We start from the raw sequence: 23,682 nt of genomic DNA, 5'->3' as shown, positions 1-23,682 counted from the left end.
AAGTGTTGTAAAATACAAATTTATGACACTTTTAATGTGTTTTAACAGTTAAATTTTAATTCTTATTTTAACTTGAGGTCCCTGAGCACATCAACTCCACGTTTTTTCACATGACAATTAAAGGAAATAAATGTTGGTGTAGATGTTAATATGTTTGTATTTTATTTAACCTTTTTTATGAGGAATAATCTTAAATGTTGGTCAATCTGACAAAATTGATCCAATCGTCATCGTCATCGTCTTCCTCCACTTATCCGGGTCCGGGTCGCGGGGGCAGCATCCCAACTAGGGAGCTCCAGACCGTCCTCTCCCCGGCCACCTCCACCAGCTCCTCCGGCAGGACCCCAAGGCGTTCCCGGACCAGATTGGAGATGTAACCTCTCCAACGTGTCCTGGGTCGACCCGGGGGCCTCCTGCCGGCAGGACTTGGCCGAAACACCTCCCCATGGAGGCGTCCAGGAGGCATCCTGACCAGATACCCAAACCAACTCAACTGGCTCCTTTCGATCCGGAGGAGCAGCGGTTCTACTCCCAGTCCCTCCCGAATGTCCGAGCTCCTCACTCCATCTCTAAGGCTGAGCCCGGCCACCCTACGGAGGAAACTCATTTCGGCCGCTTGTATCCGCCATCTCGTTCTTTCGGTCATTACCCAAAGCTCATGACCATAGGTGAGGATTGGGACGTAGATCGACCGGTAAATCGAGAGCCTGGCTTTCTGGCTCAGCTCCCTCTTCACCACGACAGATCGGCTCAGCGTCCGCATCACTGCAGACGCCGAACCAATCCGCCTGTTGATCTCCCGATCCCTCCTACCCTCACTCGTGAACAAGACCCAATCTGATCCAATCTGCATCAAATTTGTTTGAAATAACTTTATTTCACGCATGAACAGAGCCACCTAGAGCAGGTTAACGTGGTGGTGGTGGTGGGGTCTCAGTCGGCACTCAGGTGTGTTGCTGCTGCAGCTTTAATTAATAATTTAATCATTATGATGTAAAAGATCAGACACAGACATGAGCTGATTGACTGTACCTCGTATCCCTGCAGGCGTCCCAGGTTCATCATGTCATTACAGCGTTTGGGGACCAGAGACATCAGCTCCACTGCTTTCTGTACACACACACACACACACACACACACACACACACACACACACACACACACACACACACACACACACACACACACACACACACACACACACACACACACACACTTTACAGACCAGTGATTCACTATCAAGGGTGAATCATTTATTATCTTCTCGGCGCCAACAGAAGCAGCTCTCTGGTTGGAACACAAAAGCAGCTGTCAAAGACAACAAAAACTCTTAATAATTTTTAGAGTTTTTAGTTTTGGGACTTTGGACCCTGCTTATGTTTTTAAAGAAGTTTCAGTTCTTCACCAAACTGAATTGGAATCAGATTTCGCTTCAGATCAGAATAGAAGCAGAACCAAATAAAGTCTTAGGATTTTTAATTTTCCGAGAGACAAAGAATCTCCACAACAATCTGCCTCAGGTTTTAACTCTGATGCTTAATTTTTACAAGTCTGATCACATGTGTGGCCTATTACTACAACCAGCCACTGGGGGGTACATTAGAAACATTTTAAAGGTCTAGTTTTGTTGTGATCAGCTGTTACAGCTCACCTCAATCTCCTCCGTGTCCAGTCCGGCTTTAGAAGTGTATTTATGGAAATCCTGGAACATCAGAACCAGTAGAATCAGAACATATGCGAGAGAACTGAGTCTATTATTCCTGTGAGACATCAGTAAACACACACACACACACACACACACACACACACACACACACACACACACACACACACACACACACACACACACACACACACACACACATGCACTTGTCTCTGTATCCTTGTGTGGACCCTCCATTGACTTCCATTAATATTTGGGACTCCACTATGCCTAACCCATATCCTAACCCAACCAATGCTGCTCTTTTCCTAACCCTAACCTAAACTCATCTAAACCAAAAGTTCATTTACACCATACCTCTAAAACTATGTTTAAGGGTATTTTGTCATTCTGTGGACCAGCCAAATGTCCCCACAATGTCCAATGTCCACACACTACATGTTAAAAGTTTAACTTTGTCCACTTAAGCATATAAAGACAAGTACACAAACACACACACACACACACCTTGAGCAGCAGTTGGTACTTGGTGATTCTCTGGATGGGTTTAATCAGATAGTCGCTGACAGACATCCTACAGCTGATTTCATGCTGGATCTCCTGCAGGTGGGAAAATGAAACAGAACACAGAACTTCTTCAGGGCTTTTTCAGCACTGATCAGAGTCTGAAGGAAGTACTCTGAAACTGTCAAAATAAGGGGACGTATGGCGCCGTGTTACCTCAAAGAAAGTCTCGTATTCGATGACGATGAATTCTGACCTGGGTTTGTTCTGACAGTAAACCGTGTACATGTGAAGTCGGCGCTCCTGCAGAAAAATCACATTTCATCGCTTCAGTGACTTGTTTCTATGAGAAACCAAACACCTGACAGGGCCACCTGGTCTGAAGCTCTTACGGCTGATAGTGGTCAGATATGGCGCTACCACAGTAGACACTGACAAAATAGTTGGTACCCTTTGGTCAATTAAAGTAAAACCCACAAGGGTCACAGAAATAACGTGAATCTGACAAAAACAATAATTATTAAAATTCAATGAAATTTTACCAAAGAAAGTCAAACATTGCTTTTCAGCCATGCTTCAATGGAATTATTAAATAATAATAATAAATTCATGGAACAGGCCTGGAACAAAGAAAAGGCTAAAAATAATGTGACCATAGGGACCTGTCGATTAGCATCGCAGGTGTCTACAATCTTGTAGTCAGAAGCCCTATAAACAAAGCTCCAGGAAGTCACTGTGTTGTTTGGTGACATGGTGTGTACCACACTCAACATGAACCAGAGCAAGTGAAGGAAAGAGTTGTCTCAGGAGATTAGAAAGAACATTAGAAGCAATCATGTTAATGGTAAAGGCTGTAAAACCATCTCCAAGCTGCCAGATGTTCTTGTGACTACAGCTGCACATGTTCAGAAATGTAGGTTCCACGGGACTGTAGCTAACCTTCCTGGACGTTGCCACAGGAGGAAAATTAATGAAAAATCAAGAAGGATAGTGTGAATAGTAAAAGAGCTCCAACATCTTCTAAAGAGATCCAATGTGAACTTCAAGCTCAAGGAACACCAGTGTCAGATCACACCATCCATCGTTGTTTGAAGCAAAGAGGACTACATAGGAGATGACCAAGGAGGACACCGTTGTTGAAAGAAAATCATAAAAAAGCCAGACTGGAATATGCCAAACTACATATCAACAAGCCACAACGCTTCTGGGAGATTGTCCTATGGACAGATGAGACAAAAAAATGAACATTTTGCTAAGGACATCAGCTCTATGTTCACAGATGGAAAAATGAAGCATTTCAAGAAAAGAACACTGTCTCTACTGTGAAACATGGAGGGGTCTCTGTTATGATCTGGGGCTGCTACTACAATGAAATCTCAAGACTATCAAGGGATCCTAGAGAGAAATGTGCTGGCTAGTGTCAGAAAGCTTGGTCTTCATCACAGGTCATGGGTCTTGCTACAGGACAATGACCCAAAACACACAGTTAAAAACCTCCAAGGATGGCCAAGAGGAAAACACTGGACTACTCCAAAGTGGCCTTCTATGAACCATGACCTCAATCCTATCTTATTAGGCATCTTTGGAAGGAGCTGAAACACAATGTTTGGAAAAGGGGCTCTTCAAACATGAGACAACTGTAGCAGTATGCTCATGAGGAGTGGGCCAAAATACCTGCTAAGAGGCGTAGAAGTCTCGTTGACAGTTACCGGAATCATTTGATCGTGTAACATCCAGAAATGGTCAGTTTTCACCTACAGATTGAGCTACATGCCACCGGTCATCTACTGACATAAATTCCATTCTCTAAGGTGGATTTTATGTTCCACCTTCCAACAAGCCCAGAAGGTTCTACAGCTCTGAACACATCATAACATATTGTCAACATCATGTTCCCTTCTCAAGGTTCTTCTCTGCCAAGCCTGTCTGCTTATCTAGGCTGTCCTGCACAGAATAAAGGACTGAACCGTTTTAATAGTAAATAATCATGTGGTCGAATGAACAAGAATGGCTGATGAATAATAATAATGTTTTGATTAATCTGTGCTTAAATAATAAGGTTGATTAATCTGTGCTTGAATTACTGAAGTTGAAATTAATATTATTATGATGATCAGTAATGTTTGGTTTAACAAGTGAATCATTATCTACACTCAGACACATTGTTCATTAGAGATAAATTAAAGTTAAAGTAACGTCACTGCACATAGATATTTTCTTAGCCACAAATCAGAGCATCCTGTAGCTGAAAGAAGGCGTGACGTTCTGGGGTTTGTTGTTAACACCCCTTAACATGGCATGTTCCGATTGGCCAAGTAAATCATAATATGAGAATATTAAAACAGAATCGCTTGCGGAGTGAATCATCATTCCAGCATTCTGCGAGATTCAGCATCCTGTTAGTTGAGCTAACTCTGACTGGCCATCGGAGGGAAACTCTGCTCACACCGCATCTCTTGACAAGCTTTCGACAAGCTAAAAGCTGCCTACAGCTGACACAGCAAAACGGTTCCTTCAGCTATTCAGAAACAGCTGCTCCAGACGCAAACTAGCTCCAACCCGTGTGCCTGGCGACATCTCTGGACTGGAGCGTCGGTGCTGCGGTTAATCTACTGAACCTCGGTGCCCAGAGGTCATCCGACCTCCTTGACCTCCGGATCCGCGAAGAGGGTCTCCAAAGAAAGGGTGAGGCAGACACACATGATTGCATCTGCATGCCGTTTTGATGAGAACTAACTTCATAGTTTAATGCAAACCAAAGTCTTTTTCCACACCCAGAACTCCGTACTTCTAGATACAAGGTTCTGATAAACACACACCATTCAGTCACCATACATCACATCCCATCCACTTAGATTCATCCATCACAGTAGCCTTGGTTAGCTTGTCATGTTTTTAATGGTTTAGAAAATAAATTTCTTGCCTTTATAAACCTGACTCTGTCTGAATCGAGACGAAGTGTGTTTGAGCCCTGAAAAAGCAAAGAATCCTAGAATCTTCTGATTAAACATCCGAGCATTCAAGCAGGTTGATATTCTATATTTATACAGAATATCACATCTTATTGGTCATTAGTAAAGGTAACATATTAAGCTTAAAAGCAACAATATTTGGCCCCTACAATCGCAATGATTGCTTCAAAAGGCTGTGCAACAAAATGTCAAGTTAGGGATACCATGATTTATGTCGAGGCCTGTTCCATCAGTTCATCTTATAATAAGTCAGTTGAAGCATGGCTGAAAAGCAATGTCTGACTTTTATTGGTTACGTTGCATACCACGCAAGGTACCAACAATTGTTCTCAAGTCTCAGAGAACCCATCACGTTACTGCTAACCCCAACATCAGTTATAAACCAAATCCTGAGTCAGGTCCTGTGTTCAAATTAAGTCCCAAATCAAGGTCCAAGTCCAGCAATGTGTTAGATCCAAAGTCAGGTCCTACTGTTTCTACCTGGTCCTTAGAGAGCCCAGACCACGTAAGGTGGTACAACTCACATGTCTGATGAAGAGGTCAGCCAGCAGGTCATGGTTCTGGATACATCGGTCCAACTCCACCAGGAAGAAGCTGCAACACAAACCAGCAGTGAGGACCTCTTGTGTTTATTAAAGTGTGTTTAGGTTTCTGGGGGTGTTTTTAGACGTACTCGCGGTGCCAGTCATAGATCTGCTGGATGTTTCCAAAGACGATCTTGTCTTTTCCTCTCATCTCCTCTGGAATCCCTCTGACCTCTAGCCTGGACATGAAGCCCTGAGAGACCACAGCAGTTCTGAGTTAATCCAGTCTTTACTGGTTTAACCAATTAGGAGGTTTTTAATCGGGTCCTACTTCAACAATCACTCCCAGGTCCTTCACATAGTCCTTCTCTGACTGGACCATCTCATTTACAACAAACCTGCACAGGTAGATGTTATGTTTAGATGTACATCTTCAGTTTTTACTTTAGTTTGTAAAAGTTTAGTGTTCCTCTCACATCCGTCCTCGCAGCGCTTTGTTTCTCTGTTCTGTGTCGGACTCATTAGACCCCTGATCTGAGTCCAGAGCCTGAAAAAACAGAAAAGAAGATCAAACTTAAACGTGGTTTGTCTGCAGGTTTCCTCACATTCCTCTCTCTTTCCCTTCGCCTTGTCACTCACACACTATTGGAAGTTATTGTGCTTCACTAATAAAATATTTTTGTGAAACGATGAAATGACTTAAACAGTTCTCTGAAGCTTCTCCTACTTCTTCTTTCCACTGATGATTTATGAATCTTTGGCTGGTCTCAGGAGAGTTTCTCAGCTCTTACCTGTCTTTGAACCCTCTGGTTCTGCAGGCGTTGCAGATTTGCAACAGTTAAAACCTACCTACCTGGTTACTCTACATATGTACTTCATGAGCATTTTTTAACTCAGAAGTACCCCTGAAGGACTTAGTTGTTTGTACTTTTATCCAAACTTATTTTGAGCCTGAGAGGGTTCAACTCTGTGAGGATTTGTGACATTTTGAGAATTTTAGATGTTTCATAAGTTGTGGCTGAAATTATTGTAAACCTGTTTGTATTTTGTTGTAATTTTACCTCTGGGAAAACACTTTTAGTACACAATGAACTTTATTTTTACCTCTGGGTTATTAGGGTCCTTCATTATCTGCATGGGAGGTGGTAGAGGGGTGTGGCTTTCCTCCTCAGGCTCCTCCTCCCCTCCACTTTGCCCCGCCTCCTCCTTCCTCGCCTTCTGCAGAATTACAGAAATGTTTTAATTACGATTTCATGATCTTGTTTGTTTTCTGGTGTTTAGAGTTTATGTACCGCTTGTGCATTGTCAGTGAGGGGTGTGGTTAGCTCTGGCCTGTTGTCCTGCCTCCTGGTTCTGATTGGAGGTTTTTTCTGTCCATCAGCTTTTCCCTGACTTAGTCTTCGAACCGGACTGGTCAGCCAGCGCTGGAGCAAACAGGTGCAACACAAAGTCAATACTACTGTCTCCATCACTTTGATCCTTCACCATTCAGACATTACCTTTAGGGTATTTCCAGTTCCAGAGGCTGTGCGTTTTGGCCCCGGAGACCCTACGGCGCCCCCTGGAGCTCCGCCCACTCCATACGCCGTTGGGGACGTGGAGTCTGACACAAAATGAATGATTAGGTAAAGGCGGTGTGCTCTGATGTTGGTGAACATTACGCCGGGGACACACCGGCCGCGGAAGCGCCGCGAAGCGCCGAGAAGCGAATCGCTCACGAAATTCGGCCGCTGCTCGCCGCTCCTCAGTTCAGATCAGACGCGCCCCAGTCGAGGCGCGCCTCGGCTCAGCTGTAGTTTTTCTTTTAAACACTTGGTGTCCTCCATTTCCTCTCTGCCTTTTCTCAGCTCTTTTCCTACGTTTGAGTGTTTGTGCGCGTGCGCGCGCGCGTGTGTGTGTGAACCTATGGTATGAGTTGTTTCTGCCAGTTGAATCTCTTGGAACCCGCTCCAATTCTGCAGCTGTATCCTAGCAGTTTCTTCCGACATGGGTACGTAAACAATCATGTTTTTCGGGGGTCGTACAGCTCCTTGTGTTTCTCAACTTCCATAATTAATTTAAAGTCATCCATCCTAACTGCTTGCCTCAGACTTTCTGCCTCTCTGTCCTGTTTGCTCTGGTGAAAAGACACCCAAAACCACTCCCCCCTTCACGTGGTCACACACGCACACAAGTTCGATGTGTGTGTATGTGTGTGTGCGTGTTCGTGTGGTTTTTCTGCAGTGTCTGTTTACGAACACATTTGACTATTGCGGAATTTTATTTTGAAATGCTTTATTTTGTTAACTTTACCGGCCTGCCTCTTATGTCTACGTTTGACTTCCTGCCAGAATTGACGCGATTCACCCGCGGCTCGCGAAAAAAATAGAGCCAACGCCGAAATGATCGCTGCACGGCGCGGGCTGGAGCGCCGGCGCGAGGCGATTCGCGGCGCTTCGGCGGCCCATGTGGTCTATAGAATAGCTTAACAAGGGCGCCGAATGAAGGCGGTCCCATTTTCGCGGCGCTTCGCGGCGCTTCCGCGGCCAGTGTGTCCCCGGCCTTACGAGGGATTGTTGTGTCTTACTTTGAGTGGAGGTTTGGTTTTGGAGGCCTGACACATCAGAGTTGTTCAGACTGGATTCTGCAGACACACACAGGACCAGAGACGGGTTTATCATTCTACTTTATACAAACAAAGTAATCGTTACTCTAATATAACGTCTAGTGATGTGTCGGTCGTGGACGAACCGGCTCTAAGAGCCGGCTCTTTGAAGTGAACGACGGGAGCCGGCTCGTCATTGGGAGCCGTCCCCTCCTCTCCCCCCTCCCCCCCTGCCTTGGTGAAAGCTACAGGCGATTGGTCAACATGTGTGACTGTGTGTCCAGACTGTCCACACACAGAGCAGTAGGGGCGGGGGAGAGGGAGGATCAGACTCAGGCACACAGCGGAGCACGTGCGGGTGGAGAGAGACGAGAGGGAATGAGGAGGAGGAAAAAGGCGAGGGAGAGAGAGGACAGTACAACGAAGACGGTGAGAAAATGAGCGACAGCAGTCGGAAAGTTGAGATTTCTTAAAGTGTTCAGTTATTAAGTCCATGTAAATGATAAATATTTGATACATCACATTTTTTACATTAGTAAATAATTTTACATATAGTTTTGCATAATTTTGGTTATAAATGGACTCTAGGCAACAGAAAATCTGAGGAGCCAATTGGGAGCCGAAAGAGCCGGCTCTCTAAAAAGAGCCAGAATTCCCATCACTAATAACGTCATTTCTTGGTAACGACTAATCTAACGCGTTACTATTTCCACACTAGTAATCAAATTAAAGTTACTTGTCCAAGCCATACTGCGTTATTTTATCCTTTACTCTGAATTCTCTCTGCTTAGGAAAATCCTGAGTGAAGGAAATAAAATGTGTCAGAGGAGGAGCCAACATCAGATTTGCATAATGAATTTGACCAATCAATGCACAAGGGAAGCAGCGTATTCCTTCACCGAACAATAGAACGGCACCGCGGTTCAATTTGTTGGAATATAACTCACTCGTGGTACAAAATTAAAACCAACAAAAAAGCGCAGTCATATTACTGAATAAACGACTAAAAACATCAAACAACCCTGCAATAAAACCCCAACAAAACACACAATAGAGAATATAAAACTGGAAAGCTGGCTACCCATAATGCACTCTGGAGCCGCATGCGGCTCTTTCATCCATGTGATGCGGCTCTCTGCTTGTTAAATAATTCATGAATGTTTAATTAAAATATATTTTATTTTACTGCATTCATTTTTATCTGTATGCTAATTCTAAATGTAAAGATAGTCTGCGTAAACCTGAGCAGGTCCAACGGTTGACAGGACATCTGCTTGTGCGTAATCAGATGTCTCCATAGGAGCTTTCTGAGCTGAAGAGGATGTGAGATTCTGGACTTTTCCTCAGACAGGCTCATGGAGGCGTCGCCACGTTGGAGACAGGAACAAGCACTATTCAGCCAAAGATTCATAATCAGGGAACATTTTTTGAATGACAAGTCTCTCTGAGAGACAGGGTTTGGGAAACACTCGCTTCAGTGAGAGGAACCTCCCCGCATGGCTCTGGTTCTGCAAAGCGCTCCAAGCCCCCGATCTACACATCTTCAGCTCGCTGTCAGCTCCTCACGTGTGCACTGGCAGCGAGCTGCGCGGAGCTCAGTGTCCAGCTCAGATGTTCTGATGGGAATCTTTTCTTGATTGGTGTAGCTACCTCCGCGATGTGCGTAACGATAAAAATATCAGCGCATCTGCAGCCTTGAGGTTTCTCCGTCAAAATAAATGATCAAATACGGGAAATGGTAAATGGCCTGTATTTTGATATAGCGCCTTCTAGAGTTCTTGAAACCCCCCAAGGCGCTTTACAACACAGTCATTCACCCATTCACACACACATTCACACGCTGGTGGGGATGACGGAGGCGAGGCTGCCGAGCACTGGCGCCACCAGTCCCTCCGACCACCACCAGCAGGCAACGTGGGTTAAGTGTCTTGCCCACGGACACAACGACAGCGACGAACTGAGCGGGGCTCGAACCTGCAACCTTCCGACTACGGGGCGAGCACTTTTTACCATCCAAAAACAATATTACGCTATATTAAATTGACACTGGTTGAGCTCTAGGACCAAGCGGAAAGCAACCGTTTGTGTTGAAGCCTGTTTCCCATTAGAACATGCTGTAAAGATACAACCCCAAAAGTGCAGGGGTCAAAACTTGACTTTGGAAAAGGGGGGGGGGGGGGCATGCCCCCCCCCCCCCCCAAAAAAAACCTACGTCCATGGTTGAAAGATGACTTCAAGGTACATGAGCGACTGGTATTGGTTGCTGTCACCTGTTGTGATCAGTTAAAGCAGCTCTCTGCTGTCTGAGGGTAGGCCCCGCCCACAACGCCGCAGCTGATGTGGCTCCCAGTGTTTTCGTTACTGTGGGAAACGGGTAATAATGGCTCTTTGATGGGAAAAGGTTGCCCACCCCTGTACTATAGCGTGATCAAAAATGGCGGGAGGAGAGAGAGAGGTGCATTGTCTAGCTGTTAATAAAGTTGTTGTACACTGTGTGCTGGCTCTGTGTGTTTTATTTTTTATGAATACTATTTATTTTAAGTGAGGTCAAGAAAGACTGTTTTTAATTTTTACACAAACATGCATTATGTCAGGCAATAGATGTTAAGTTCAAATTAAAATGTAAGAAGTCAGGTTGTTGACATTACTGTTAAAAAGCATTTGCAATAAAGTGAGTGTTGGTAAAACCAGTTGTTTCATGTTGAGGCAGTGGAGAGTGTTTTTGGTAGATGCTGAAAGTAACTAATAAAGTAACTTGTAATCTAACGTAGTTACTTTTTAAACGAATGAATCGGTAAAGTAACTAAGTTACTTTTGGAAGGAGTAATCAGTAGTCAGTAATCAGATTACTATTCCAAGGTAACTGTGGCAACACTGCAAAGAGCACAAACAGTTTTTTTTTTAATCACCACAGAACCACAGACAGAAAATCTTGTTTAAAAAAGTTCTGAACTTTTCACCGGTCATGTGAGGATGTTTGAAAGATAAAGTAAAAGGAACTCAAATGATGGAAGTAGAAATGTTTCCAGGATGTGGAATTGTCATGAATCAGAGCAAACTACACAAATATTGTATTTTTTTTTACATTTTTAAGTATTTACCATGTTTATTTTATTGCATTAATTGAGAAACTTGAGGATTATTCGAGCTTTTATTTAAACCTAACTTTAGATCTTTTAATTTAATTACTATTTAAAAATCATTTTAATGACTCACAGTTAACCAGATAATTTATGATGTGACCTGAAGGGTTTGAGTGAAAGCAGCAGAGGACGGTTTCCTCTTTTGTTCATTAACAGAATAAAATTCAACAACCAACGAGATTTTTATTTCTTTCATCTGAGTTTTGTTTTGATTAGCACGTAATCACTCTGACTGGTTTGTGCTCATCAGAACTTTGTCCTCTCGAATTGTTGTAAAATGGTTCAATTCAATTCAATTCAATTCAAAAATACTTTATTAATCCCAGAGGGAAATTGATTAAATGATGGCTGCAGCCATGAGATCAAACAACCTGAAAATTGTCTCATAAATATCTTTATTCTGTAGATTTTGTGACCAGAACTATGAAACTAAACAGTTAAAACATAAAAACAAATCTCCTGTTCTTTATTATTTTGTGGGTTTTTTGCTCTTTTCTTCCATCCAGATGAAAGAAAACTGCTCAAAATATTCTCAGCTTTCTGTTCTTGAATAATTCAGAAACTATTTGCTGTAAGTCTGAAACAAAGTGAAAACAAAGTGAGCCACAGTCACCTTGTCCTGTCACTCATTAACCAACAGTCTTCTTTCTCTTCTCACTTTGTCTCTCTCTCTCCTTCTCACAGGTAACCCACCTTGCTCGTCCTCTCCCACAATCCATTCCCACATGCCTGAACAATCCCAGCATGCATCTCTGCTTCTCCGCATGCTTCCACATCAGTCCACTCAGGAAAGAGAGGTGAAGATTCACACAGCAACACAGAGCACCGTTTCCGTGTGCGGAGCTGAATGTAACTACTCAGAAGGCTGAGGTAAGTGGGGGCGGGGCTACAACTATAGGGGGTGTGGCCTGTAGTGTTAGCTAAAGCACATAATACTTTTATATAGTGTTCAGTAAAATTAATATATTAAATAAGTTTTTTTAAATATAAACTTATAGAATAAATTAACTTTATTAGAGTATAAAAATACTAAATAGAAAGGCTCCTTTGTATAAAAAGCTGATATTACATGAAAAACAAACTGTATTGTGCAAATAACGATGGCAAATATGTAAAATTATCAAGTTTTAGGAAGTTAAAAAGTTCTTAAAATCTACTATGAAACAAAATGAAAAAGTGAAATCTGGAGGCAAAATAATTCACTAGAAAACCGATTCAAACAAAGGAACTGTTTGTTCTGCAGCTCCTCTCTCCCTCTCTCACTCACTCACTCACTCACTCACTCACTCACTCACTCACTCACTCACTCACTCACTCTCTCCCTCTCTCACTCACTCACTCACTCACTCACTCACTCTCTCCCTCTCTCACTCTCTCACTCATTCACTCACTCACTCACTCACTCACTCACTCACTCACTCACTCACACACACACACACAGGATGTTAAACTGCAAGTTCCTGTTGGGTGAAACTCATTCAAGTCAATGTTTAACCCTGAAACCAGTTCACCTCTGGACCAGTTCACCTATGGTGTGTGTGTGTGTGTGTGTGTGTGTGTGTGTGTGTGTGTGTGTGTGTGAGTGTGAGTGTGTGTGTGTGTGTGTGTGTGTGTGTGTGTGTGTGTGTGTGTGTGTGTGTGTGTGTGTGTGTGTGTGTGTGTGTGTGTGTGTGTGTGTGTGTGTGTGTGAGTGTGTGTGTGATAGGACACATCTTGTCCAACCAGATCACAGAGGAAGTTTAGAACAAGGGTATCTGATCATCTCAAAGTTACGTTCTCAAGTAAAACTTCAGACAGGTCAAAGTTAACGGAGATGTTGGAACACGTTTCTCCAGTTTCAGTCATTAAACCAGCAGTGTCGTGATCAGGATTTATACATTCCTGACACGTCATCAGAATAAAATATCATGAGTCTCAGTACAAGTCTTACATTATGTCTACATTTTCCAACCCAGACTTTCAAACTTCAGACCATCAGAACATTAATGTTATTAAAATTGGACTGCATGGTGGCGCAGTGGTTAGCACTGTTGCCTCGCAGCACAAAGGTTGCAGGTTCAAAACTCGGCTGCGGCCTTTCTGCGTGGAGTTGCGTGTTCTCCCCATGCATGCGTGGGTTTCCTCCGGGTACTCCGGTTTCCCCCACAGATCACAACATGCCCTATAGGTTATAAATTGTAAGTCGCTTTGGATAAAAGCGTCTGCTAAATAAATAAACATAAATAAACATAAAATGAGTTGATGGAGAGGATCACAGTGTCTTAAAGGACTAAAGAGTTTGTCTCATTATTCCTTCAAGCAGACATCTAAATTTCTCCAGTTTGTTTTGTAAACACCGTTTTAACAACAGCTGATGCATGTGAACTCCCGTTGTTAAACTCAGATCAGTATTTGTTGAACGCTGCAGTGAACCAGAGTTAAACACCAGTTAAGCCTGACTTATACTTCTCCTTCTGCGTGGGTACAGAGATCACAAGCCTATGATTGGTCAGGATGCCACATCTTTTAAATTTGTCAACAGGACTGTCATTCCTCCTAAATTATAGACAAGTCCACATAAGATCCCTTCAGCAAGTCCTCTAGAGGTGTCAAAGAGGGATCCCACCACACCTGAACTGCCTCAGCTCGCCATCTCGATGCGGAGGAGCAGTGGTTCTCCTCCGAGTTTATCCTGGATGTCTCTAAAGACGGCCTTTAATCCGGGGGATGAAACTCAGCGGTGGATCTCTAAGCCTGAGACCTATGGTGGCCCCACATAGAGAACTGTATTTGTGATTCTGGATCCGTGTCGTTTTTTTATAATCACAAGGACACCGTAGTGTCGTTATCACTGCTGACGCAGCTCTCTTGTGGTACATTTTTCTCCAGAGATGTCACGTTTCATGTTCTGATGAGACGTTTTTCCAGTTTTGTCAGATGGCGGTTCACTGAAGCAGAATGTGTGTAAAGGACACAGATTGTGACGTTACTGTGAAGCAGCGGATCACGACAAACAAGTCGAAATGTTTTAAGCCTCCGTGTCCAAAAGAGGGACGAGAGCTGAGGTCCTGTGTGTCTTTACAAATACACAATCGTGGACAGGACGTGGGACATCTCACACACACAATCAGTGTGGACAGATGTTTAAACATTAGTTACATAGGAAGTGACATCATACAGATGTTTTCCTGTGATCGAGGCGGTGTGATGGCTGTTCCTGTGTTGTTGTTTATTTGTGTGGAAGCTCCTCGGAGCTCCTCCTGACAGCTGCAGCTGCTTGCAGCCCCTCAGAGGCCATGCGTCATTAACATCCATCAGGTTTGACACAGAAACCATGTAAACAAGCAGAACAGATGTAATCTGATTACTCACCCCTCCCTGAGCTCACGGCGGAGGACGAGTTGGTGGTGGTGGTGGTGGAGGAGTTGCAGGTGGAGGAGGTGGTGGTGCAGGTGGAGGAGGAGCTTGAAGCGGTGGTGGGGGTGGGGACAAGCCCATCCATGTCGGCGGCGCTGTGGGAGTGCGACAGGCAGAGGGCGCTCATTGGCAGTAGGCCCTCCTGTAAGGACACGGGTGGGGTCAGTGGTTCTGTCACTCCTATCGGGTCGGCGCCTGATCACTTCGATCTGTTACCTGCTGAGGCGTCTGGTCCGTGGTTCTGGCCAGACACCAGCCGGGCCGGTCAGCTGAGCGCTCCACCAGCTCCACCGTCTGACCACACCGAACGCTGAGCTCTCCAGGACCGCCGGAGGAGAAGTCCAACAGAACCACCACTAGCTCACAGCCTCCGGAGAGCTGAAATACAACACAGGGTTCTGTTAGAGTCGGGTCGGAGCTGTAGCTCTATCAGAACCTCATTGCTGCAGCTGGATCAGACAGGCGGTTCTGTATGAGTCGGGTCGGGTCACATCAGCATTTTTTCTTTTATCTAACATCTATCTATTTATGTTTTACATCATTTCTGATTTCTTTTCCAATTTATTGCATCAAGTTTATTCATTTTAATGCTTTTGCAGGTTTTATTAATATGTTCTGAGATTTGATGGGTATTAAAATCCTTGTTGGGAGGAACTTTTTCTCACGTCTGCAGCAGATTTTAAACGAGACTAACGACACATGAAGCCTCACACATCATCCTGCTGCTCGACCCACACCCACATTCTGATTGGTCCGGCTAGAACCACATGATACAGTCAAAAAACAGGGTTGCCATGGTTACCGCTGACTCAGGGTGTTGGCTAATGGTAAAGTGCATCACATGATCTCCAGCTGGGCGGAGGAAACACTCTGAGTCCAGGGGGATCAGAGGGGAGTTCCTGACTAAACACAACACAGCTGTGATCCACTCAGAACCAGAACCATCAGATCCAACACAGACATGTTTAAATATCAGAGGTGTGAACTTTTTGTAAATATTGATCAGTCTGAAAATAATTTAACGTTTCTAACTATAATCTTTTAGATCATTTCTTCCTAGAAATAATATTGCTTTGGGTACATATAGAAAATGTGTTCTGGCACGTTTTTAATTTAAAAATGTTAACAACATCAAATCATTTCTGATTATTTAGGTATTTTCTTCGATCATTTTTAAAGAAACTACTTTAAATTATTGCGTTTGCTCCTTAATTGTGTCCTTTCCTGTCTGTCAAACAGAATCCCGCTCAGATGCAGAACAAACCTTCAGACAAACGACCTTTAATGTCGTCTGCCTTTTACTTTACGATGTCTGCCTCATTCTGCTTCTTCCTCCCCGCTCAAGCTTCAACTCTCTAAACATAACTAACAGGCCACAGATCTGGGTCACAGGTCACAGCCTCTGACCCCACCCTCCTCTAACTAGCTGCAGGTAAAGTAAATCAAACGTACCTCATCAGCAGAGCGGAGAACGTCTGGAGAAGACGCTAGAATGCTGGAAACTCCCTTAAACTGACACCAAACACACCCATCTAGCTGCAGCAGTGGTGAGGTCATCACAACCCAACACACCCCTCTGTGCGCGTGTGCATGTGTGTGTACCTTATCACTGTCTGCAGTGTTCTGAGAGGTTCTGGAGGCGATGGAGACGGTGTCGGGCTGACTGCTGGCATCACCCAGACTGTCTGCGTCTTCGCTCGTATCCCTGAAAGTATCAGACCGGATTTATTCAGGGGTCCAGGAGACAGTTGTGTGTGTGTGTGTGTGTGTGTGTGTGTGTGTGTGTGTGTGTGTGTGTGTGCGTGCGTGCGTGCGTGTGTGTGTGTTGTGTGTGTGTGTGTGTGTGTGCGTGTGTGTGCGTGTGTGTGTGTTGTGTGTGTGTGTGTGTGTGCGTGTGTGTGCGTGTGTGTGTGTTGTGTGTGTGCGCGTGCGTGCGTGTGTGTTGTGTGTGTGTGTTGTGTGTGTATGTACGTGCGTGTGTGTGTGTGTGCGTGTGCATGCGTGTGTGCGTGTGTGTTGTGTTTGTGTGTGCGTGTGCGTGTGTTGTGTGTGCGTGCGTGCGTGTGTGTTGTGCGTGCGTGCGTGCGTGTGTGTGTGTGTGTGTGTGCGTGCGTGCGTGTGTGTTGTGCGTGTGTTGTGTGTGCGTGCGTGCGTGTGTGTTGTGCGTGTGTGTGTGTGTGTTGTGTGTGCGTGCGTGCGTGTGCGTGTGTGTGAGTGTGTGTGTGTGTGTGTTCACTGATGAAACTGCACTCACCTGCGGGAGATGCTGCGCTGTCGTCCCAGTGTGGGGTTGGGTGTTTTGGGGAGTGGGATGGGCTCCCTCAGAGCGCCCCTCAGGTGGCCCCGCCTCTCCTGGATCACCTGTCGGATGCTGCGGACCCACTCCTGCTTCAGCTCCAATGAAGTGGCCTGAGAGTCAAAGGACAGCAGCGAGTCACGCTTTCATACATCATGACACTAACGTTCTGATCTGTCATCACCCAGAGTGTGATCAGTCTGGTTTACTGACATGGCAAGTACACTGAGTAGCAACACGAGGTCACATTTGTTTATTTATTTCATCCAACAGAACCTTTTTTGGACTTAAATATGTGTAGCAACATTAAGATCACTAAAGAAATAACAACAAAGACATCAAACTGCAGTCATCGTCATCATTGTCGACAGACTAGAGTTTAACCTTTGACCTAAGGTGTGAGTGTACCTTCAGCACCGTCTTGTTGTCTGAGGTAGGCGTTCGTCCGACCCACAGAGCGAACTTACAGGGATCCCCTTCGATGTGCTCCGTCACCCCCAGCTCTGACGTCTGAGACACAGAACAGTTTCCTTTGATTTCTCTGAAGCTCCAGAACAAAAATGCTGCAGATTAAAACTTAAATCACTGTCATATATGGACATGGATTGTATATGTAAACATTTTGTTGATATTATTTTATGGACTTCAGCACTGCTATCAGACACTTTTCTGACCTATCGTTGTTTTTTTATTTGCATATTAAAACAATCTGAACAGGACGAACTGAAGGACTCTGCGGCGGTGATTACCCTGAGCCTGCTCTTGTACAGGTATTTGGTTCTTCCAGAAGAATCTTTGATCTCCTTGCTGAAGATGAGTGACAGCTCAAACAAGAACAGGTGTCTGTCCCGCCCCTTTCTGATCAGAGATTTGGGCTCCCACACCAGGAAGGAGTCCTGCAGGAGGAGCTCTCCCTGCACCTCCAGACCCTCCTCCAGACCTGCTAGGCACACATGGACCAGGTTTAGATCATAAAACCTTCTGGTGTGTCCTAATTAGGTCCAGATGACACCTGTACACTACCTTCCAGCATGCTAACATGCATAGCATCGTTAGCTCTCTTTGGGACGCTCAGCATCACATCCAGGCCTTCCTTTATTTCCCCTTTTCCCTCTTCGCAGCACGCCAGCAGCTCCTGCAAATACACAGCAGTCAATCAGAACCAGAACCACAGAACCCGGGTGTTTTATAATGTGTCACTCATTCTGGTTCTGATCCTTTACCTTGAGAAGAAGCTGGTACTTGGTGATCCTCTGGACCGGTTTAATCAGAGCTGAAGAGACGGAGTTCGCCAGACCATGTCTCCTCTGGACCTCCTGTAGGAGACAAAGTCCTTCTGTAAATATTCTCAGGTTCTGCATCACGCAGGCTCTGAAACCTGTTAGCGTTAGCTTAAACATGTAGAGAGAACGCCGTAAATTTCATTTTTGTGTTTTTAAACATGTTTAATTTTCTCTGAGTCAGCTCCGGAACGTCATGGCCCTGAGATCTAAGCCAGGCCTGTCCTGTTTAGGATCATATTAAATAACCTGACAACCACAGACATTTTCATTGCGAAGTCATTTATGCTTATTGTTTTAAAGAGTTTCAGACTGACCTCAAAGAAGGCCGAGCCATGCTGCTGGATCAGTAAACTGGAGTCTGGTTTGTTCCTGCAGTAGGTCACGTACATGTGGAACTTATCCGCCTGAAGGACCACACAGAGATGTTTTAGTTAAAAACACAACTCTCCATTTAAACATAAAAACCAGGCAGACGGGATTACCCAGGTGACAAAACAGTGTCCCACATCTTCAGGAAGCTGCTCGTAGTTCTCCAGCTCCTTCAGGAAAATACTGAAACACAAAGTTCAGCTTCACATCTCAGGAATAAACAAACCGTTTACCACTAGCAGGGCTTATTGGACCAACCAAAGCTCAGAAGGTCCAATGAACACAGAGAAGATCCAAGAATTGTAGATCTGTACTTAGTAGGAAAGTCTTTTAACACAAGACAACTTCAGATCTCAAGATGTTTAGGTTTAAAATGGACAAGTTCAACAGCTGTACAATCACCACGCTAAACCTGGAACCTGCTAGAACACTCAGTGTAGTCACTGTAGGCTCAGAAGCTCCTGGTCCAGAAGAGACTGGTGGATGGAATAAAGAAGAAGTCCACCATCTTAAAGCGCAAGTCACTCCCAAATCAACTTTTTGTTAATAAACTATATAAATTAGTGTCTAATCATGCTGTAGAAACGTGAAGTCAGTACTTTAGTTAACATTTAAATATTCAGCCTAAAACTCAGTCAGTGTTGTGCCCTCTTCAGGTAAAAATCTGCATTGCACCTACTTTAAATCTGCCATTACTATTGGCTAAAAGGTACATTATGATGTTAGCTGGTACATTATGATGTCACAATACTATTGGCTATGTGTGTGTATTTGTTAGCGGTTCCGCCCTCTCGGTCTGCCAAGCAACAGCATTTGTTGCATTTTTCAGACAGGAAGTGGGGAGTGGAGTAAGACTGGTAGGGGGTGACTTGCTCTTTAACTTTTTATGAAGCTTTCCTAAAACCACCAACCTCAGAGACTCAAAGGTCAAAGTTCAACTAGCTGAGTGGCATTTAGCCAGTTTTTATAGGAGGTTTGTGTTCATGTCTGGTAAATCAGAACCTGTTGTGGAACTCGTAGATGTCCTGGATGTTCCCAAACACGATGTCGTCCTTGTTGTTGAGACCAGGTGGGACGTCCTCAGAGCCACTAGTCATTTCCCACAGGTATGTCTGCAACAGGACGTTGGTATAATTACAACACACCACCAGGTGGCGCTCACAGGGTAACTCTTTAAGTCCTTAAAGTACCTCTATACACTCCTGCAGGTCTCTGACATAGATTCTCTCTGTTTGAAGGAGCTCTGCCATGATATACCTGAACACACACACGTGCACACACACACTTGTTGTAAGGCATAACAGCTCTTCTGACTGCGACATTAAGACAAACACACTCACTCTTTCTTGCGGGCAGAGCGTCGTTTCTCATCGCTGACTTGATGACTCGGGTCCGACAGGTTCACTTCAGGGTCCGAGTCGGAAAGGCTGTTGGGGATCAACTCCAGTTCCAAGTCCTTATTGTCCTAAAGGGGACACCGTACATTTATTAATGTGTAATCTACATGATTTAACAGGCTTGACTCACCCTAAAACATTAAATACTAAAACTGTTTGAACATTTCTGTTTAGGGCCAATTCTTGCTAACGTGTCCCTCACCTGTGAGCTGCTGCCCAGTGCCGTCTCCAGCAGGTGTCGGTACTGCCCCATCTTGACGGTAAAGTCACGATAACGTTTGTCCACTGCGGAAACGCACCGGCGTAATTCTGTGCGATGGGCGTGGCCTTTAGCCAGCATGCTCTCAGCCAGCTGAATCAGTAGATGAACCTTCTCCTGTGTGTGCTGACAGATGAGGTTTATTAATTTACTGTTGTTAAACGTGGTTTTGGTGGTTGTTTAGGATTTTCTTGTGCATTTCTATCCCCAAAAGACACATTGTCTTCCTATTTTGTTTAATTCAGAAAAAATTATATTTTGTGCAGAAACCCTGACAGGGTGGATTTCTGTGGTTCTGTTCAGCCACAGAGACAAAAAGGTCATGTCACATTACTCATTCTTTACATTAAGAGTCATTTTTATACAGTAGGAAGTTAAAATTGCGATCATTCAGATTTTTTTTCTGCCACTCAGATCATTAAAATTTTTAAATAAGTGTTTCAGACTTCTGTGTCCTTGAACTGAATTTAAAAACAACCTTTGCAGAAACACAGAACTCTCTGTGCTGATTAAGCAGCTCCTGCGTCTCAGCCATCGTTGCCCCTGGCGACGTATGTGCGGCTAAGTAATGGTCACCCGACTGCTGCAGCCAGTCAAGAGCCTGAAATGACAAAACCATTTTTGTGCTTCAGAAAAAAGAAGTCATAGTTATTGCCTTTTCCGATTTTCCTGTTTATTTTTATGTTGGTGGTAATTTTATAAAAGAACAAAATAAAATCAGACCAAAAAGCAGCAGCTATGTTCCTGTTTAGATCTGGGAAACAATAAATATTTTAAACTGAATTTTGTATAGTTGATGAGGGTGTCTACCTGCTGGGCGTGACTTTGAAACATCAGATACTGCTGGCACTGATCCAGTCTGCGTTTCTTCAAAGTCCAGAAATGAAGAACTCTGTTTTCTCTCTGTAGCAGCTCACTGAGGATGCCTGAGTCCAAACACACTTGGATCAGTTAAATCACCTCCAAAATACAAAGATCTGTTAGCCGTGGCATCCCCCAGGGCTCTGTGCTGGTTACACACACTTTTCCCATTTAACAATAAGTTTCAAAATCACCTTTGACCTGCTGCTCCGGGACCCTGGAGTGCCCAGTGACCTCGTTAACCCCAGTTACCCCGGAAACAGTGACATTGTGGCCAGAGATGTTCGCCATGGTGACACTGTTACGATGAATGTACTTGAGGAAAACCTCTGCATTCCGTCTGGCGAGAGTGCAAGCCTGTTGCCATGGGAACAAGACTGTCAGTTAATGCGTACATTTCAAAAACTCTTCAGCAGAATCCCTCAGGACCAAGTCCTTCACAAATAATGAGAAAACAAATAGACCTTTTTGTCTTTCTGCCCTAACACACCGGGTGGGCTGTACAGGTGACAGCCATGTGCTCTTGTTCTAATGACACAAAATAGGTGTGCCAACTGTTTACGTGACACTTTCTCCTGGGCTATGAAAGTTACCCAGTATACACCATGAAAACCCATCCATATGACCCAGAAACAACACAAATGTACACATCCGTACTTCAACATGTTCTCCATTCAAAAGCTGTAACACCCGAAGCTGATTGTAAAATAAAATATTTTAAAACAATCATCTAGTGCATTTGACATTCTGACTGAAGCGAGAGTCGTAGACCAGGATTATGTGAGATTTTAATGCTGGTTATGTGCTGGTTACCTTCAGGAAGGCCTCCTTCTGCTCCATGTGTTTGTTGATGAGTGGCAGCAGCTGCTCAGGCTGGCGGTCTCCTCCTCCACACCAGTCCTCCTCCCTGCGGTACTCCTGCTCCAGACTCTCCAGGACCCCACACACCTGGAAACACAAGCAGGTAGTTTAAACCAGCCTCGTATTTATGTAAACATAACGACCTGCTTTAGTTGATGGTGATTAAACAGGTGTCTGCTGACCAGGTGCGGGTATAGACTAGAGCAGCTGTACCATGGACGTAATTTTCACTTTAGAAGTGGGGGGGGGGACACGGGTTGGGGGGTGGGGGTATCTTTACGTCCATGAGCTGCACTCACTAGGCAGCCTGTGGGCCCCTTCTTTGTGGACCCCGAACCCCACGCCCCCCGGACCTCAAACTGCAAGGTCATTTTGGCCCTTGGACTATTATATGGTACCCCTGGACTAAAGGCTGACTAATACTTGTTTTCCTGTCAATGTCATGGTCATCCAAAGGCTGATATGAGTTTCCAATTTTCTGAGCCAATTTCAATTGGCTTTACAAAGGAGGCTTAAATATGGGTTGATGTGATATATAGAAAATAGTAAATATCCTAACACATTTATCAGTCTACCCACAGTATAGACACTCAGGTACCTGCTGAGATGTCCTGTAGAAGGCAGCGGAGGCATTGACCAGTTTGAGTCTGTCTTCAATCCTCAGCATCAGCGTCTGCCAGTGAAGCGCCACCGTCTGGGCACAAGCTCTCACTGCATCTGGGTCATAATGACCTGACCTGTAGAAAAAAGTCAGAGGTTACTCTCAGGATCACTGACCTCATCAGATAGAAGAAGATTTTCTCCAAACCAACAAACAAAATGAGTCAACAGGTTGGGAAAAGATGCAATACCCATAATGCCTTGTGTTGCAGAGTTACAGGTTTAATTATTGAAGAAACTCCTACAGATTTCCTGCTTCTGGAGCTGAACACAATCAGAGGACCCACTGACTTTATTCTGCACATACCTTTTGGTCTCTCTTTATATTTCAGATTTAATCTCACAAATTGAGAAAAATACAATCTAACTTCTCTGTTTTATTTATTTTCTTCTGGGTGTTTTTGATCACCTCTGATACACACCTGTCCCGTTTAGGATGTCGTTTGATGGAATTTACTCGATTAATAGTAAAATGTGTGATCAGACAGAAACGTACCTGACCAGCAGCTCCGCTCTCTGCTGCAGCGCCAGCGCCACCTGATGAGTCCTCTGGAGGGAGTCAGCGTGGAGAAGACCCTGGAAGATGAGAACATTTCTTTAATCCGTCTGGGGGAATCTGAAGGTAATGCTCATTTGTGTCTTGTTGCCGTGGTATCACCTATATGTGTCCTCTGTGACCGACCTGGGACCAATGGGGGTTCCTACTAATGGTGATTCAGTAATTCACAATTTGATTAATTTGGCTAGGAATAAACTTAAACAGTTGATAGGAAATAGATGTGTTCTTCTGCTTATTAATTGACCGAAATATAAATAACCAGTAAAATAGGAAATTTAAACAGTAGATTTTTTTTTACTAAATTCTGAGCAATGAGTTAAAGATACACATTTTAGTGACATGGAGAGAAAT

The 23,682-nt window shown here is 44.3% G+C and overlaps 1 protein-coding gene across 5 annotated transcripts in view; it reads right to left on the bottom strand.

Annotated features, from left to right (window-relative positions):
• The window catches only part of LOC107384612 (kalirin), a 50,142-nt gene that overhangs the window by 7,826 nt on the left and 18,634 nt on the right, over positions 1 to 23,682 (bottom strand). For 2 of the 5 annotated variants that reach the window (XR_008560033.2, XM_054735062.2), the window contains exons 22-53: positions 23,269 to 23,348; positions 22,711 to 22,849; positions 22,065 to 22,199; positions 21,446 to 21,608; positions 21,201 to 21,316; positions 20,869 to 20,991; positions 20,334 to 20,516; positions 20,075 to 20,199; positions 19,925 to 19,991; positions 19,737 to 19,846; positions 18,848 to 18,917; positions 18,680 to 18,769; positions 18,306 to 18,398; positions 18,106 to 18,217; positions 17,832 to 18,025; positions 17,491 to 17,592; positions 17,041 to 17,195; positions 16,389 to 16,491; positions 15,003 to 15,164; positions 14,742 to 14,928; positions 8,230 to 8,286; positions 7,163 to 7,266; positions 6,956 to 7,087; positions 6,768 to 6,881; positions 6,140 to 6,210; positions 5,995 to 6,061; positions 5,813 to 5,916; positions 5,664 to 5,733; positions 2,384 to 2,470; positions 2,171 to 2,263; positions 1,652 to 1,702; positions 1,033 to 1,110 (exon numbers count right to left, since the gene is read on the bottom strand). Coding sequence is in view for 4 of the 5 variants with exons in the window: in XM_054735062.2 (XP_054591037.2) it covers positions 1,033 to 1,110; positions 1,652 to 1,702; positions 2,171 to 2,263; positions 2,384 to 2,470; positions 5,664 to 5,733; positions 5,813 to 5,916; positions 5,995 to 6,061; positions 6,140 to 6,210; positions 6,768 to 6,881; positions 6,956 to 7,087; positions 7,163 to 7,266; positions 8,230 to 8,286; positions 14,742 to 14,928; positions 15,003 to 15,164; positions 16,389 to 16,491; positions 17,041 to 17,195; positions 17,491 to 17,592; positions 17,832 to 18,025; positions 18,106 to 18,217; positions 18,306 to 18,398; positions 18,680 to 18,769; positions 18,848 to 18,917; positions 19,737 to 19,846; positions 19,925 to 19,991; positions 20,075 to 20,199; positions 20,334 to 20,516; positions 20,869 to 20,991; positions 21,201 to 21,316; positions 21,446 to 21,608; positions 22,065 to 22,199; positions 22,711 to 22,849; positions 23,269 to 23,348 (3,537 nt within the window). In the remaining variant the exon portion in view is untranslated. The remainder of the gene's footprint in view (positions 1 to 1,032; positions 1,111 to 1,651; positions 1,703 to 2,170; positions 2,264 to 2,383; positions 2,471 to 5,663; positions 5,734 to 5,812; positions 5,917 to 5,994; positions 6,062 to 6,139; positions 6,211 to 6,767; positions 6,882 to 6,955; positions 7,088 to 7,162; positions 7,267 to 8,229; positions 8,287 to 14,741; positions 14,929 to 15,002; positions 15,165 to 16,388; positions 16,492 to 17,040; positions 17,196 to 17,490; positions 17,593 to 17,831; positions 18,026 to 18,105; positions 18,218 to 18,305; positions 18,399 to 18,679; positions 18,770 to 18,847; positions 18,918 to 19,736; positions 19,847 to 19,924; positions 19,992 to 20,074; positions 20,200 to 20,333; positions 20,517 to 20,868; positions 20,992 to 21,200; positions 21,317 to 21,445; positions 21,609 to 22,064; positions 22,200 to 22,710; positions 22,850 to 23,268; positions 23,349 to 23,682) is intronic. The other 3 variants (XM_054735072.2, XM_054735071.2, XM_054735078.2) reach the window with 3 other exon arrangements.

Source organism: Nothobranchius furzeri, chromosome 3 (assembly GCF_043380555.1).
Source record: "Nothobranchius furzeri strain GRZ-AD chromosome 3, NfurGRZ-RIMD1, whole genome shotgun sequence".
NCBI lineage: Eukaryota > Metazoa > Chordata > Actinopteri > Cyprinodontiformes > Nothobranchiidae > Nothobranchius > Nothobranchius furzeri.
The sequence above is the reverse complement of the archived record's forward strand: the minus strand, read 5'-3'. Positions and strand labels throughout refer to the sequence as shown.